Source organism: Fukomys damarensis, unplaced genomic scaffold, assembly GCF_012274545.1.
Source record: "Fukomys damarensis isolate Sample0158 unplaced genomic scaffold, DMR_v1.0_HiC HiC_scaffold_19, whole genome shotgun sequence".
Lineage (NCBI taxonomy): Eukaryota > Metazoa > Chordata > Mammalia > Rodentia > Bathyergidae > Fukomys > Fukomys damarensis.
Window position 1 is genome coordinate 16,277,056 of NW_022900931.1, and position 16,073 is coordinate 16,293,128.

At 42.1% G+C, this 16,073-nt stretch overlaps 1 protein-coding gene across 1 annotated transcript in view; it reads left to right on the forward strand.

The window, feature by feature from the left end:
• Aebp2 (AE binding protein 2) overlaps window positions 1-16,073 on the forward strand; it is a 66,698-nt gene that overhangs the window by 23,275 nt on the left and 27,350 nt on the right. Inside the window, exon 3 of the mRNA XM_010615826.3 lies at window positions 10,925-11,032. Coding sequence (XP_010614128.1) covers window positions 10,925-11,032 — 108 coding nt within the window. The remainder of the gene's footprint in view (window positions 1-10,924; window positions 11,033-16,073) is intronic.

The following is a 16,073-nucleotide window of genomic DNA, read 5'->3' on the forward strand; positions in this document are numbered from 1 at the left end:
AAAAAAAAAAAAAAAAAAAAAAAAAAACCAAAAAAGACTCCCTAGCTAATTTGAAGACATGCTTTTCGGTCAGAGAAAAGAGTCCTGATCTTTTAGAGGGTGGTAATTGCTATACTGTGTTAATATAAAGATTCAAAGAAATGTAAAAAGTGTGCACGCCAATTTTTTCTGTGTACCCATCACTGGTAGTTAGGCTATATCTAGTGAATTTTTTTGAGACCAGGTCTTGCATGTACATAGTTCAGGCTGGCCTTGAACTCACTATGTAGCCCCAGCTGGTCTCAGACTCTGATCCTCTTGCCTCACCCTCCTGAGTTCTAGGTTTATAGGCTTCCACCACCATGCCTGCCTAGATAGGCTGTATTTTCTTTCTTTTTTGGCACCAGGGATCGAACTGGGGTCCCTGTGCTTGGGAGGCTGGCGGCGGCACCACTGAGTTAAATCCCCGCTCCGTAGGCTGTATTTTCTGAACACTAAAAAATGAGTGAAAATTTGATACCTGGTACTATAAAAGACACAAGAAATCTTGATCTGATTCTGTTCTTTGAGGTAGTGTTTTACTGTTTTGTTTTATTTTATTTTTTATTTTTTGGACTAGGGATCGAACTCGGGACCTTGGACTTGCGAGGCAAGCAGTGGGACCACTAAGCTAAATCCCCAGCCCTTTGAGGTTGTGTTTTAAATAGTTGTGGTTGGAGGAGCATTGGTAATTTTTTTAATTGTTTTGAGATTCCTTCTTTGAAGACAGCTTTTACAAAGGTTTTTTTCCCTAGTACTAGAGATTGAGCATCGATCCTTCACATTGAGCTACATCCTTTGCCCTTTTAAAAGAATTCTTTTTAGTTTTTTGAGACAGAGTCTCACTGTGTAGTTCAAACTGGCCTTGTACTCAGTATGTAGCCCAGGTTGGCCTTGAACTCACGGTAGTCCTCCTGCCTCAGCCTCCCGAGTGCTGGGATTATAAGTGTGTGTCACTATGCCTGGCTTCTTTTTAACAATTTTAGTGTTTTTTGTTTGTTTTTGTAGTGCTAGGGATTGAACATAGGGCCTTGTATATGCTAGGCAAGCATTTTACCACTAAAGTGTGTCCTCAGCCAAAAAATGGTTTAGTTTTGAGAAAGGGCCTCTCCAAGTTGCCCAGGCTAGGCTTGAACTTGTGATCTTAACTGCCTCAGCCTCCCAGAGTACTGGGATTACAGGTGTGTACACCGAACATAGCTAGTTCTAAGAACATACACATCATGTGCAGCCGTGTGCAGAACTTCATTAGCATATGTGCTGCCGAAGCAAGTGCATGTGCAGAACTTTTTTAATCATCACCTCAGGTTGCTGTCTGTACCTATTAAACAAATTCTTGTCTTCTCCCACCTGCCCTGGTAACTACTGTTTACTATCTCTGAAATAATGTTATTCTCCTCAAATCATATAAGTGGAAAACACCTGAACTTGAAGGTCTAATTATTACTATGTTGTTATTATTATAAGATTTTTTTTCTTTCCATCCTGAGTATAGAAAACAGATGAAAAAAATGATAACTTTAGTAGTTTTTGTATTTCTTACTTTTGTTGTTGCTATCAGGAATTGAACTCGGGACGTTGCACTTGTGAGGCAGGCAGCAGAACCACTGATCTAAATCCCCTGGCCCTGTTTTTCTAATTATTAAAAGGTTACAACTTTATTGGAGCAGTAGGTCATCAACAAGATCTGAATACTGTATTCCTGTTTAATCTCTCCATGTAATCTTCACCCTGGGAAAAACAAAACCATCCACCCGGAATCTTTTTACATTGCTGTATCCATGTGCACTTGTATTATATTTGGAGGCAGAAGTCAAGCGCAGTTTCGATTTTCCTGACCTTGTTGTTTATCAAAAGTGGGTGAAGGGGCCGCGGATTTAGCTCAGCAGTTCCGCTGCCTGCCTTGAAAGTGCAAGGACCCAAGTTCAGTCCCCCTTACCGAAAACAAAACAAAGGTGGGCGGATCCTGGAGTCTCTATTAAAAAGTAACCATTGAAGCATCACCTTTTGCATGTCCTTTAAACATTTTTATGAGACTTTCTACAGATACGAAGCATCTGCAGGCTGAGTCGGGCTCACGCGTCTCTGCCCAGACTGGGCACCTGTGTGCCTTTGCCAAACGGTGTCCTAGGAGGCGGGGACTGATGATGTGGTCAGTGTAAGAGTCCTGGGTACAGGGAGGGGCAAGTGGGAGGATCGAATTTTTGCTACTAGCCTGGCTAGCCTAGCAAGAACCTCTCTGAAAGTAAAACTGCTGGGTTATGTAGCTCAGTGGTGGAGAGCTTAGCTCTGCTGGAGGCCCTGGGTTCAGTCCCTAGGAACACAGAATAACATGGAAATTATTCAGCCTATTAAGTGGAACAGAATTGTGTTCTTGGTTCTGTACTTTTTTTTTTTGGTACCAGGGATTGAACTCAGGACCTTGCACTTGGGAGGCAGGCAGCTGAACCACTGAGTTAAATCCCCAGCCCAATTGATTCTGTACTTCTGTGTGTTGCCAGGCTCCCAAATCTAGACTCTGAGCTGCTTTGGGAATCAAGTATCAAATCGTAGTGTTTTTTGTTTGTTTGTTGTGTTTTTGGTTTTTTAGAGACAGGGTCTCACTGTGTAGTTGAGACTTACCTGGAACTCACTGTGTAGGTCAGGCTGGTCTTGAACTCACTGCGATCCTCCTGTCTCAGCCTCCCGAGTGCTGGATTACAGACGTGCGCCACCACGCCCGGCAGTGTTTTCTTAGCATATATCTAAGTCATGGTATGTAGGGAACACCATTCATCTTTTTTTTGGTACAGGGAATTGAACTCATGACCTTGTGTTTGCAAGGCAGGCGGCAGAACCACTGAGCTAAATCCTGGCCCTAAGACCACCTTTTTTAAACATTTAAATTATTATTTTTTTAAAGTCAGGTTCTCACTGTTTAGTTGAGACTGACCTGGAACTCAGTATGTAGCCCTGGCTGGTCTTGAACTCACAGCGATCCTCCTGCCTCAGCCTCCTGAGGGCTGGGATTACAGGTGTGCACTACCATGCCTGGCTTAAACTTCTTTTTATTAGTACCTGTTTGCAGTGACAATTCATCATGGGGAGTTGGAACACAACACATCTTTGTTCACATTGGGCTGTGACTCATCTTGCCCAGTGGCTGTGGTTTGAAAGTGTTAACGGGGCCGGGAATTTAGCTCAGTGGTTCCACCGCCTGCCTTGCAAGTGCAGGAACCTGAGTTTGATCACCTGTACCAAAAAAAAAAAAAAAAAAAAGTGTTAACGTTCCGGCTGCCTGAACCATTGCTGGTCCATGCATGACTGACCACCTGGCAGCTTGTACCACTGGTCGTACTAGATCTAATCACTAGTTGATCTTTTTACTAATAAAATTTATAAAAAGTTGCCGGATGGAACAATCACATATGTACCACTGGTGGTTCAAGTTGTCAGGAATGTAGTGGGCTGTTTTTTTGTTTTTGTTTTGTTTTGTTTACACTTCTCCTTTCCCTGTTCTTCCTTCTCTTCATTTCTTTGTTCCCTTCACATTTGTGAAAGATCCATCTTTCTCTTTTTATTGTCTAACTTCTGTTTTGCTCTTTAAATTACTTGAGAAACCATGGATCTTTAAGCTTGTATGTGGGGATTTAAAGGACTCTTGTGGTTCAATATAAGGTCCATTAGTATGTCCTTCTGTCTTAATTATTTCTCACATTAAAAACAATTGCCAAGTCAGATATGGTGGCACATGCCTAAAATCTCAATACTTGGGAGGCTGAGGCAAGAAGCTTTTAGTTGGAAGCCTGCATGGACTGCATAGCGAGACCCTGTATCACAAAACAAGAGGAAGTAGAAATAAAAAAGTCTATCTGCCCCCAAACCAATTCTTATGCTATTGAACTGAAAGAAAGCCTTTACAATGAGCTACATCTTCAGCCCCCCCCGCCCCCTTAGTATCTTGGGAAATGACAAAGATGCCCCGGGTAGGCTGCAACTTGTGATACTCCTGCCTCAGTTTGATCAGGGAGGGTTTTGAACTTACTGTATCACCTGGGCTGGCCTGAAACTTGTGGTGATCCTCCTGCCTCTGCCTCCTGAGTGCTAGGATTACAGGGCTGTGCCATATGCCCAGCCTCAGCTTTTTGTGTGTGTGTGGTTTTTTGTTTTTTTGTTTTTTTTTTTTTTGGTAGTGGAGATAGAACTCAGGACCTTGCGCTCAGTTTGTTTTTTAATTGTTGAGAGCAGATTCATAGATTTTTTTTTGAAGTACATTTTATAATTTGATGCTTAAATGGTTTCTGTTTGCTTTTTTTGGAGACAAGGCCTCACTGTGTAGTTCAGGCCAGCCTTGAACTGGCTGTATAGCCCAGTCTGGCCTCACACTCATGGTGATCCTTTTACCCTGTCAGCTTTGTTAGTTCTGGGATTATAGGTCTGTGCCACTACACCCATCTTAAATGTTTTTTTTTTGTTTTTTTTTTTTTTTTGAGACTGGGTTTCACTCTGTAGTTGAGACTGACCTGGAACTCACTATGTAGCCCAGGCTGGTCTTGAACTCACAGTGGTCCTCCTGCCTCAGCCTCCTGAGTGCTGGGATTACAGGTGTGCACCACCAAAGCCCAGCTTTAAATGGTTAATTTTTAAAGTTTTAGTGTGGATTCCAGTTTTCACCCCCGTTTGATGTATGGCAGAGTCTGCCAAATTACTCAGACTGAACTAAAAGCAGTCATTTGATAGCTCTGTGGTGGAAGATGTTCAAATGTTTGTGTTAATGATGACTGTCAGTCGGTTCCCTGCTTGAGAGCCATTGTAAGTTAGCGTCAGTGTGTTGAGAATACCGACAACCCCCTCCCACCTTTTCCCCCCTTCTTTCTCTTCTCTTCTTCAGGCAGGTTCTCACTATCAGGCTGTCTTGTACTTAGTCGGTAGCCCAGGCTTGTCTCAGATTTGTGATCCTTCTGCCTCAGCCTCTCAGGTGCTAGGATTACCGATGTGCATCACCATGCCTGGCAAATGATGAATCTAAAAACAGAAAAAACAGACCTCCCCTGAAAGCAGACAGACAACTCCAATAAAAACAAACCCAGCAGATGCCAGAAAGAAATCAGGTTTCTTATTGTAGATTCTGTGTATGTTAAGTTTACTTTTATATGTATTCTTTGATATTTGTTCACAGCAGTTGCAAGAGATGTTTGGTTGAGTGGGATGGTAGAATGTAATTCGCGGACCTGAATGGACATTTTATGTTGTACAAAATGCACATATGTATGTACGCGCACACACACAATTTGCAGGTTGAATTGGAGCACTGGTCGCACACAAAACTGAATTCAGGAGCAGGCTCCCCCAGAGCTTTGTACGTGCTCAGCAGTGCTCTGTCACTGAACTACATCGCTAGCCTGGTCAGTTTGACTGTTGATTACCTGCCTGATATAGCTTAACACAGTATGTATTTGTTTATATCTTCTGTAAGAAATGACAAATATTTTATTTTACATTTTGTGTTATATTTTATTTTTTGGAAGCAAAATATTTATTGGTATGTTTTAGACATACATAATGACAACACTCATCGTTGGGAATTTGCGTCTGTGCGTGATTATCCCTCCTCTTTTCCCGTTTCCCCTTTCCCCTCCCTATATACAAAAGCTTTTCGAGCAATATTTTGTTACGATTAGATTTTTTATTGTTTTGAAACAGAGTTTCATTATGTAGCCCAGGCTGGCTTTGAACTCACTCTGTAGCCCAGGCTGGCCTCCTACTCAGAATCCCCTGGCAGCCTCCTGAGTGCTGGGATTATAGATGCGTGCTTTAGGAGATGTTTTTATTCTTTTTGTGAGGTGGTGGTGGTGTTGTAGTCTCATTGTCTCCGTGCTGGGGCTCAAACCCAGGGCCAATGCCATGCCCTACCCTGCTCTTTTTGCCCTGCTCTTCTCTACTCTTGCAGTGCGAGGATTGAACCCAGGACCTACCCCGTGCTAACACGTGCTCTGCTAAGTGAGCTACAAATTAGCCAAGTCTTTTAACAGAGGAAGTTGAAAATGTTAATTTTCTTTTTCCTTCCTTTCCTTTTTTCTTTTCTTTTAGACAGGCTGACCTTGAACTCAATATATGGACCAGGCTGGCCTCACACCTGATCCTTCTGCCTCAGCCTCCCAAGTGCTGCTATTACAGGCGTGTGCCACTATTATATTTGGCCGTTTTGCAAACTGTGACAGTAATCGGATCTAAAAAATATTGGAATACTCTTGTATGTTTACATCTCATAAAAGAATGAGCTGATTTATTTTTCTTTAGGAATATTAGGGTTTGAGGATACCATTAAATCCTCCAGGTTTGATAGCATTCTCTTTATGTAAAAATTCTTTCTTGTAATTTTATCACTGAAAGAATCTAATTACTCAGTATAATTAGGCTTCATTTATTCATTTTGGCATGTAAATGAATAATGCTTATCTGCATTGCATTTAGAAAATAAGAATTAGATGTACATAGGTTTTTTTTCAGGTTACATTGCGTTCTTTTGGAGTGCATTTTTTATTTATTTACAGAAAAATGTGATGGATGCCTCCATGCCCCTGAGGTGTGTGTATCAGTGAGCAGTGGGTGTATACTTGGGTGCCCGGCCCGCAGGCTGTGAAGGAATTGGCCAGACCTATGTCCCAGTCAGTCGCGCTTCTGTTTTCAGGAAAGCTGAGCAGTGAAGTGGTGAGATTCCCTCCTTCTTCCTCTGGAGAGCTCTGGAGACCCTAAGCCCGATGCCCCATTGCAGCAGGGCCTAGTAAGACCTACCGTACCTACTGTATCAGAGTCCCCCCATCCCCCAAGACCTCTGCATCTGCTGGCTCTGATCACGGTAGAGCTGAAGGTGCTTTGATAGTTCAGAAATATTCTCTTTTTTTTTGAGACAGGGTCTCACTATGTAGTAGAGACTGATCTGGAACTCACTATGTAGCCCAGGCTGGTCTTGAACTCACAGTGATCCTCCTGCCTCAGCCTCCCTAGTGCTGGGATTACAGGCATGCGCCACCACCCCTGGCGAGAAATATTCTTCTGATGGCTGGGTGGGGTTTGTATTTGTTGTACGTTTTTGGCAGAAAACTGATGCGGTTATTTTGAGAAGTAATCTTCAGTGTCAAACATAAACCCAATTTTTCGTTTGATTGCTTTTTCTGTGAGAGCATGTTTTCGTACTTTTCTGAAATGTTTTTGGGGTTATCACGGGTACTCATAGTATTTTTTTGATGAAAGGGAAATAGAAACTGAGATTAGATGTTCTTCTAGGATTAAATATCTGTGAAGTGAAAGAGCTAATAGAATTCAAGTAATTTACTTTTTACTTGTGTTACCCTAAGCTGACCTAAATCTCTCTATATCATGCAAGGTTTGACCGTGGACCTTTGTGTCTTAATGGCCTAATTAAAAATAATCAGTAATTAAAATAACCAAGCTGTAATTCATTTTAAACAAGTGATCTATGACAAATTATATTCTTTTTTTTTTTTTTTTTGACAAATTACACTCTTGAAATGTAATCCTTCCACAAGTTTGGATCCTACCTGATCCTGTGTTGTTTGGTTTCCAGGTTAATGTTGTTCTTCAGTTCAAGTTTAACAGATACTAGGGAAGATCAGTGAATGGGGTGTTGCCCTGCTATTGGTACATCACACATTCATCTTTTACAGTGGGAATGAATGCATTTTACGTATTGATTGATTGATTGATTTATGTTTTTTTGAGACAGGGTCTCACTGTGTAGTTTTGACTGACCTGGAACTCACTATGTAGCCCAGGCTGGTTTCAACTCACAGTGATCCTCCTGCCTCAGCCTCCTGAGTGCTGGAATTACAGGCGTGTGCCACCATGCCTGGCTATGAATGCCTTTTATATAGGATATAAAAAACTTCTTTCTGCATCTGTAAAATTCCAGGTGACCTTGGGTGTGGTAATTTACTCCTGTAATCCCAGCACTTGGGAGGCCGAGGTGGGAGGATTGCAAGTGCCAAGCCAGCCTGGGATCCATTCCATAGTGGTTCCCTACCCTTCCTCTTCCAAAGTCTCTGATTTGAGGAAAACTTTTTTCTGATTTTGACCTGTTTTTATCAAAGGATCTTTCTAATACAGGTTAGGAAGGGTTTTAGTGAATCTCTCATAGATTTTTAACCTTTTTGTGCATACAGACTGTTTTTGTGGATTTGATACTGTTCTTCTGGATGCTTACCCCCCCCCAGATATTTCACCCAAACTGTAGCTAAACATTGTTAAATTTGGTCTCTCTATACTTCCTTTCTGTAAAAATGAAGTTTTTCTAGGTTATAAGTTTCCACTTGAAGGTACTGCTTTTGATTGGTGAATTGAGACCATTTACATTGAGGATTATAATTGATATGTATTGACTTATCTTTGTCATGTTATTTTTGTTTTGGTTCCCCCTTTTTCTCCTCTGTTTAATTGCTACCCTTGCCTGTTGGATTCATTCTGTTGAGGTTCATGGAATTGTATTCCTTGTTATCTCTCTCTTGAATGTCCTTCAGAACATTTTGGATTTTTTTTTTTTTTTTTTGACAAATTACACTCTTGAAATGTAATCCTTCCACAAGTTTGGATCCTACCTGATCCTGTGTTGTTTGGTTTCCAGGTTAATGTTGTTCTTCAGTTCAAGTTTAACAGATACTAGGGAAGATCAGTGAATGGGGTGTTGCCCTGCTATTGGTACATCACACATTCATCTTTTACAGTGGGAATGAATGCATTTTACGTATTGATTGATTGATTGATTTATGTTTTTTTGAGACAGGGTCTCACTGTGTAGTTTTGACTGACCTGGAACTCACTATGTAGCCCAGGCTGGTTTCAACTCACAGTGATCCTCCTGCCTCAGCCTCCTGAGTGCTGGAATTACAGGCGTGTGCCACCATGCCTGGCTATGAATGCCTTTTATATAGGATATAAAAAACTTCTTTCTGCATCTGTAAAATTCCAGGTGACCTTGGGTGTGGTAATTTACTCCTGTAATCCCAGCACTTGGGAGGCCGAGGTGGGAGGATTGCAAGTGCCAAGCCAGCCTGGGATCCATTCCATAGTGGTTCCCTACCCTTCCTCTTCCAAAGTCTCTGATTTGAGGAAAACTTTTTTCTGATTTTGACCTGTTTTTATCAAAGGATCTTTCTAATACAGGTTAGGAAGGGTTTTAGTGAATCTCTCATAGATTTTTAACCTTTTTGTGCATACAGACTGTTTTTGTGGATTTGATACTGTTCTTCTGGATGCTTACCCCCCCCCAGATATTTCACCCAAACTGTAGCTAAACATTGTTAAATTTGGTCTCTCTATACTTCCTTTCTGTAAAAATGAAGTTTTTCTAGGTTATAAGTTTCCACTTGAAGGTACTGCTTTTGATTGGTGAATTGAGACCATTTACATTGAGGATTATAATTGATATGTATTGACTTATCTTTGTCATGTTATTTTTGTTTTGGTTCCCCCTTTTTCTCCTCTGTTTAATTGCTACCCTTGCCTGTTGGATTCATTCTGTTGAGGTTCATGGAATTGTATTCCTTGTTATCTCTCTCTTGAATGTCCTTCAGAACATTTTGGAGTACTGGTTTGGTGGTCATGAATTTCTTTAGATGTTCTTTTGCAGGGCAGTGTCTTATATCTCCATCAGTTTTAAAAGATAGTTTCGTAGGGTACAGCAATCTGGGTTGGAGGTTGTTTTTCTTGTAGGGCTTGAAATGCTTCACTCCAAGCTCCCCTTGGCTGAAGTATTTTTAAATAATGTTTAATTATTTTTAATAATGTTTCTAGACTCCTTTCATGAGGATTCTGGACTGTATCTGCTCATGAATGAAGTCTGGAGCTGGTGGATGTACAGGGCCAGCTGTTGCCACTAGAGTCAGCTTTGCTTCCGAGGGGAATTACAAGTGGGGGGTTGCTCCTTCCACAAGTAGAAACCGGTTGGGTGGTTAGGTAGAGGCAGTGTTTCTTGGGAAGGAGCTAAGTCCCTTCCTCCTCCGTTATCTTTCTGCATCTGCCTTCCTTCCTCCTCTTTCTCTCCTCTCTCCTTTCCTCTTAAATAGCAGTGCCAAATGGCACTAGTGGTCTTGCCTAGCCCTATTTGATAAAATATTTTAGTTTTCAGATAAAAGTTGACCTCCTCCATTCATTCATAGGATCTTTTCCCCTTAATCTTAAAAATTTTTTATTTTAGACTAGAATGTTTTAAAGTACATTTTTTTTCCTCCCAGTGGTGCTGGGGTTTGAACTCAGGGCCTCAGAAGAATAGGCAAGGGCTGTGAGCGCTACTGCAGACCTCAAGTCTGTGTCCTCGGTTCCCAGGGTACCTTTGGGGGGCTCTGTGTAGGACTGTGTGTTACCATTCCAGTATGGTTCTCTCTCAGTAGTATGTACCACAGGAGAAAGCAGCCTAAAAGTGTGCCTTCAAGGTAGTGGTTGCAGTGTTGGGAAGCAGTTTTCAGTGTTGAGTTTGAGGATAGTGTCATCAATTAGGAAATGATGATCTCACTGAACAGAAAATTATAGAGTAGGGTGTTAGTGTTGATTCTTCCCAAACTTGTGAGACATGGTGATACACGCTTATAATCCCAGCACTTGGGAGGCTGAGGCAGGAGGATTGGTACAAGTTTGAGGCCAGCCTAGGCTACATAGTGAGTTCAAGGCTGGCCTGAATTACACACAAGACCCTGTCCCAAAAAGAGGAAAAAGAAGAAAGAAAAAATAAATAAATAAAAGTGCCTCACACAAAAAGGTTCAGAAAGTTGAATATATTAAAGAGTTTTGGTTGATGCCCATGTACATTAAATGGCGTTTTGTCAGCTAAAGACTTAGAGCACATTTGTTTGAACTACCAGGAACTGAAATCTGTTGAGATGAGTGACGGAAGTGATGGCTCTTCTCTTAACAGGTTTTCGTTTGCTTGTGGAAAGGCTGTAAAGTGTACAACACTCCCTCGACCAGTCAGAGCTGGTTACAGAGGCACATGCTGACGCACAGCGGAGACAAGCCTTTCAAGGTACGTACGTGCTTCCTGGTGAGCGTCCCCCGCCTTTCTACAGACTTGTAAATCAACCACTTGTTTTTACATTTCTGTGTAGAAGCTTGAATTTCAAAAGTAGATGGACGGTTTAGTCTCCCCCGCTTTTTTTTCAGGTAGAACAGAAAAAGATGTGCTGTTAAGTGAGGGTCTTAAAAACTTGTAACAGGCAGGCTTTAAGCCATGACTGTCCCTGGGCTGTGGCCCCATGATGATTTCTCACTGTCAGCTTTCAGCATTATTAGCAAATCACACCATTATTTGAAGTTAGGAAATTGTAGAATATTAAGAGATTGGATTTTGCTCAGTTTAGAGGTCGTACTGCCAAGCTTGGTTACAAGTCACTTTGTGAGATGTGTTCTGGGAATCTTTATAAAGAGCAAGTTTCTGTAAAAATTGTTTTTTCCATTTATCTTCATTAAAAATTAAACAAAATATTTAGGTTTCGATTATGAAAAGCATATACACAAATTAGAAGTTTGTGTTTAAAGTTTAATAGTTGTTAAAGCCATAACATCTACTGGAATGTAAATGCTGTGCCAGAAACTTCCCTTGGGTTTCATCATTGAATGAGGTAATTCTTGGAGTTGCTTTTGGAACTCACTTAATGTTTTTGAAAAGACAACCATGAGCAAGTTAAGAAAATTGCTAAAGCATTTCACCCCCGGGTGTGGCACTGAGGTTGCCTATGGGGCCCTCGGGGCTGATGCTTTCTTGAGTTCAGAGACCTTGCTCTTTCTCCTCCTGTGCTCCCTCTGCTCCCTGTGTAACCATTGTTGTGAACTTCTCTAGTCTTTCTTTATGGAAGTACAGCAGATACATTCATGCTGCTTTTTTACAAAATACATTTTGTTAGGGTGCTTTCTTTTTTCTTTTTTTCCTTTCTTTTTGCAGACAAGGTATAGCTGTGTTGCTAGACTGGCTTGCATATGTAGTTCTTCTCCCACACCCTGCCGAATGCTGGGATTGTAGACACATGCCCCCACTCCCGAGAGCAGTGTTAAATACACAGACCCTCACAGAGATAGCAGTTTCCCTGGTCCACCTGAACCAGGCTTCTCCCATTGTGCACGTCCTACTTTGTGGGACTGGATACCTTGCTGTTTCATTTTGTTTGGTTGGTGGTTTTGAGACAGTCTTGTTATGTAGTCCATGCCAGCCTTGAACTTGCTATGTAGCCCAAACTGGTGTCCAGTTTGTGGTCCTCCTGCTTCAGTCTCGACCCAGGGTTTCACACTGAGATACATTCCCAACCCACCTCCCACCTCCTTTTAAAAACGTTTTATTTTGAGATGGTCTCACTGAGCTGCCCAGGCTGGGCTTGAACTGATGCACCTCCTGCTTTAGCCTCTCTGTGTGCTGTGGTTGCAGACAAGGGCCACCATGCCTGGGTAGTAAATACTTTTTTCTGAAGTTTCTTTTGTTGTTTTGTTTTGAGACAGGTTTTGGCTATGTTGTTCAGGAGTTTACGTTGGCCTTAAACTCACTGTGTAGCCCAGGCTGGTCTGGAACTTGCCATGATCCCTTTTGCCTCAGCCTTTTGAGTGCTGGAATTACAGGCGTGCACCGCCATGCCTGGTAGGAATTACCTAGGGGAGCTGAAGGGCCGGGGATCTGGCTCAGTGCTACAGCACTTATGTCGCACCTGTGAGACCCTGGGTTGCTGCCCAGCACTGCAGAAGCAAACAAGACACATAGCTGGTGATGCTGCTTACCTTATGGGGTCGCTGTGCACTGTGTGCTCAATGAGTGTACTGTTTTTGTTAACATAAAAAGGGTATTTACTTTTTTTGTGTATTTCTGTATATTATTTGTGAGGCAGCCATTCTACTAGTTCATTATGTTTAGACTGATTTCAGACCCTGTACAAATGGTTTCCCCCCCACCGCCAACTACTCTTAGAAGCAGTAGGAAATTCCCATGGAGAAGGAAAGAAGCTATCTTTTTCTGGTACTGGGGATTAAACCCCCAAGGTCTTTGCCCTTTTTCTTTTGAGAGAAGGTGTCATTAGTTGCCTAGGATAAGAGGCATGTGCCAATTTGTCTAGCAAGAATGTCTTTCAGGAAAAAAAATATGTCTGAGGTGTTGGTGCACACCTGTAATTACAGCACTCAGGAGGCTGAGGCAGGAGGATCACTGCAAGTAAAAGGTCAACCTGAGCCTACATAGTGAGACCCTGTCTCCAAAAAGAAAAATATTTTCCCCTCTCCTCTTCACCTTTTTTTGTAATGCCAGGAAATGAACCCAGATCTTCACAGGGGTTCTAACCACTGGGCTGTATCTCTACCCTTTAAAAAAAAATTTCCCCCCTCTGTTGTAGTCCTTTTAAAATTCCGTGACAGGGTTTGTTTGACTAAATGCCCGTGCTGACCCAAACTTAAAGTTATCTTGCCTCAGCCTCCTGAGTGTCTGACTAAAGATTTGTGCCACTGCTCCTGGCTCCAAAAAGGATTCTAAAGCCAGGCATGGCGGTGCACACCTGCATCTGCAGCAGTGGGGAGGCTGAGGGATGAATATGAGTTCAAGCCCAGCCTGAGGAACTTAGCAACTTTGTGGGATCTTGGCTCAAAATAAAAACACTTAACTAGTGGCTGGCAGGTTGGCTCATTTGAAGGTCCTGGGCTCTGCAGTACTGTAAAACAAAAGTAAAACCAGTAAACCCAAAAAAGTTCTAGGGAGAATGGTTCAGTACAAGGTATTATTTTGCATGTCACAGAAATTGTTAATTTTAATATTTTACTTGATTAGTATCTTGTACATATTACTGGGGTTTAGTAAATAGTCAGTGGAAGACGTACACAGAAGTCACGAGATGATGTTTGAATTGGTTCTTTGTTTTGGACACAGCATAAAGTGTGCTTACGGGGTCAGGGCCTTAGTTCAGTGGTGCCACCGCCTGCCTCAGAAGCGCAAGGTCCTGAGTTTGATCCCTGGTACCTAAATATATAAAAGTATACTTACATGTTTAGCAGTTTAATGATTTGTTTTATATAGATATTGAAATAAAGAATATTTTCAGTAAAACAAGATTTTTAATATCTCTTTTCTGCCCTCCATCCCTTCTCCCACATCTTACTGTGATTTCGATCATTTTGCCTTAGTTGTTTGAGCTGTGTTTGGCTTTTTTTTCACTCGATGAATTATTCGATTAATCCAGATAGGTCTGTAGGTCTGTGTACAGTTGCTTTATACATTGCTACATAGTATTTCATGGTAAAGACAAGCTACAGTTTATCTGTCTTCCTCTTTTTTGGGTACCAGGGATCGAACACGGGTCCTTGCACTTGTGAGGCAGGCAGCAGAACCACTGAGCTAAATCCCAGGCCCCTATCTGTCTTCTTGTTGATGGTCATTTGCACTGCTTCCAGTCTTTGGCTGCCATCAGTCAAAGTGGACATTCTTCTGTCCCAAGTATGTTTGTCCTTCTTGGCTCCATAACACGTTGTAATTATCAGTCCTTTTAACCTTGGCCATCATGGCTGATGAGAAGTGGTGTTTCACTGTGGATGTAATATTGGAGACCGTTTTTTTTCTTGCGGGGTTTTTTTTTTGAAGGTTTTAATTGTGCAGTCTAGGCTGGCCTTGAATTCACTGTGTATCCCAGGCTGACCTCAAGCGTGCAGGGATCCTCCTGCCTCGTTTGAGTGCATTTTTGTGCTTTGGTTATCAATATTTAGGGAAAGGGATGGTCTATTCAAATCTGCCTGTTTTTTAATTGGATTTTTAAAAAAGTTATTGAGTCATAGAAATTGTTCACATGTTTTAAGTGTAACTCCTATGTCAGATACAGGTATTGCAAATACATCCTAGGCTGTCTTTGGTTGTCCCTTCTTCCTTTTTGTGGGGGGCTGAGTACCAGAGGTTGAACTCAGGACCTTGCTGCCACAGTGCCACTAAACTAAATCCCCAGCCCCTGTTTTCCTTATCTAATGAAGTCTTTCCCTCATGGAGGGTTGTGTATGCACACACAAACCTACACATGAGGAAATTTAACATGTCATTGTATAATTCAGTGGATTTTAGTGTATTTACAAGGTTGTGCAACCATCACTTCTATCTAACCACAGAAAGTACATGTGTTTTTTTTTTTTTGGTGCTGGGGATCAAACTCGGGTCCTTGCACTTGTGAGGCAGGCCACTGAACCGCTGAGCTAAATCCCCAGCCCTGGAGTACATGTGCTTTTAAAAGAGAAAGCATAAAAAAGAGTACAGTAGCTGGGCGTGGTAGCTCAAACCTGTAATCCCAGCACTCAGGAGGCTGAGGCAGGAGGATCGCTGTGAGTTTGAGACCATCCTGAGCTACATAGTGAGAACCGGTCTAAAAAAAAAAGAGTACAATATTTAGGAAATGCAATGTGGTTTTTATGTGTTAATTTTTTGGGGGGGGTACTGGGGAATTGAACTCAGGACCTTGCACTTGAGAGGTAGATGGTGGAACCATTGAGCTAAATCCCCAGCCCTATATGTTATTCTTTATGGTGGCAATTTTAAATTTCTGTTTTCGTGGTACTGGGGATTGAACCCAGGGCCTCGTATGCTGGGTAAGTACTCTGCCATGGAGTACACCCGGCCCTTTTTATTTTGAGGCAGGGTCTAGCTGAGTTGCCCAGTCTGGCCTCCAACTTGAAGTCCTGCCTCAGCCTACAAATAGTTGAGATAGAGTTGTCCACCACCAGGTCCAACTAAGATCCAGTGTTTCTGAGTAGGGAAATTGGGCTGGACAGAAATTAAATGTAAAAGCAGTTGGCTGAAGCAGTTCTCATAGTGACCGTTGTGGAGTTTGTTGTGCAGTGAGTCCAGTGAAGGGGGGACCAAAATTATGATGCTGGCAGCCAGCACTTGAATGATGCTCCTCAGTGCCTCGCATATCACATGACCCATTTTGACCTATTTTAACTGAATTAATCCTTTTGCTTTTTGAGACAGGGTCTCACTATGTAGTTGAGACTGACCAGGCTGGTCTCTAATTCCCAGCAATACTCCTGCCTCAGCCTCCCCAGTGCTGGGATTACAGGTCACA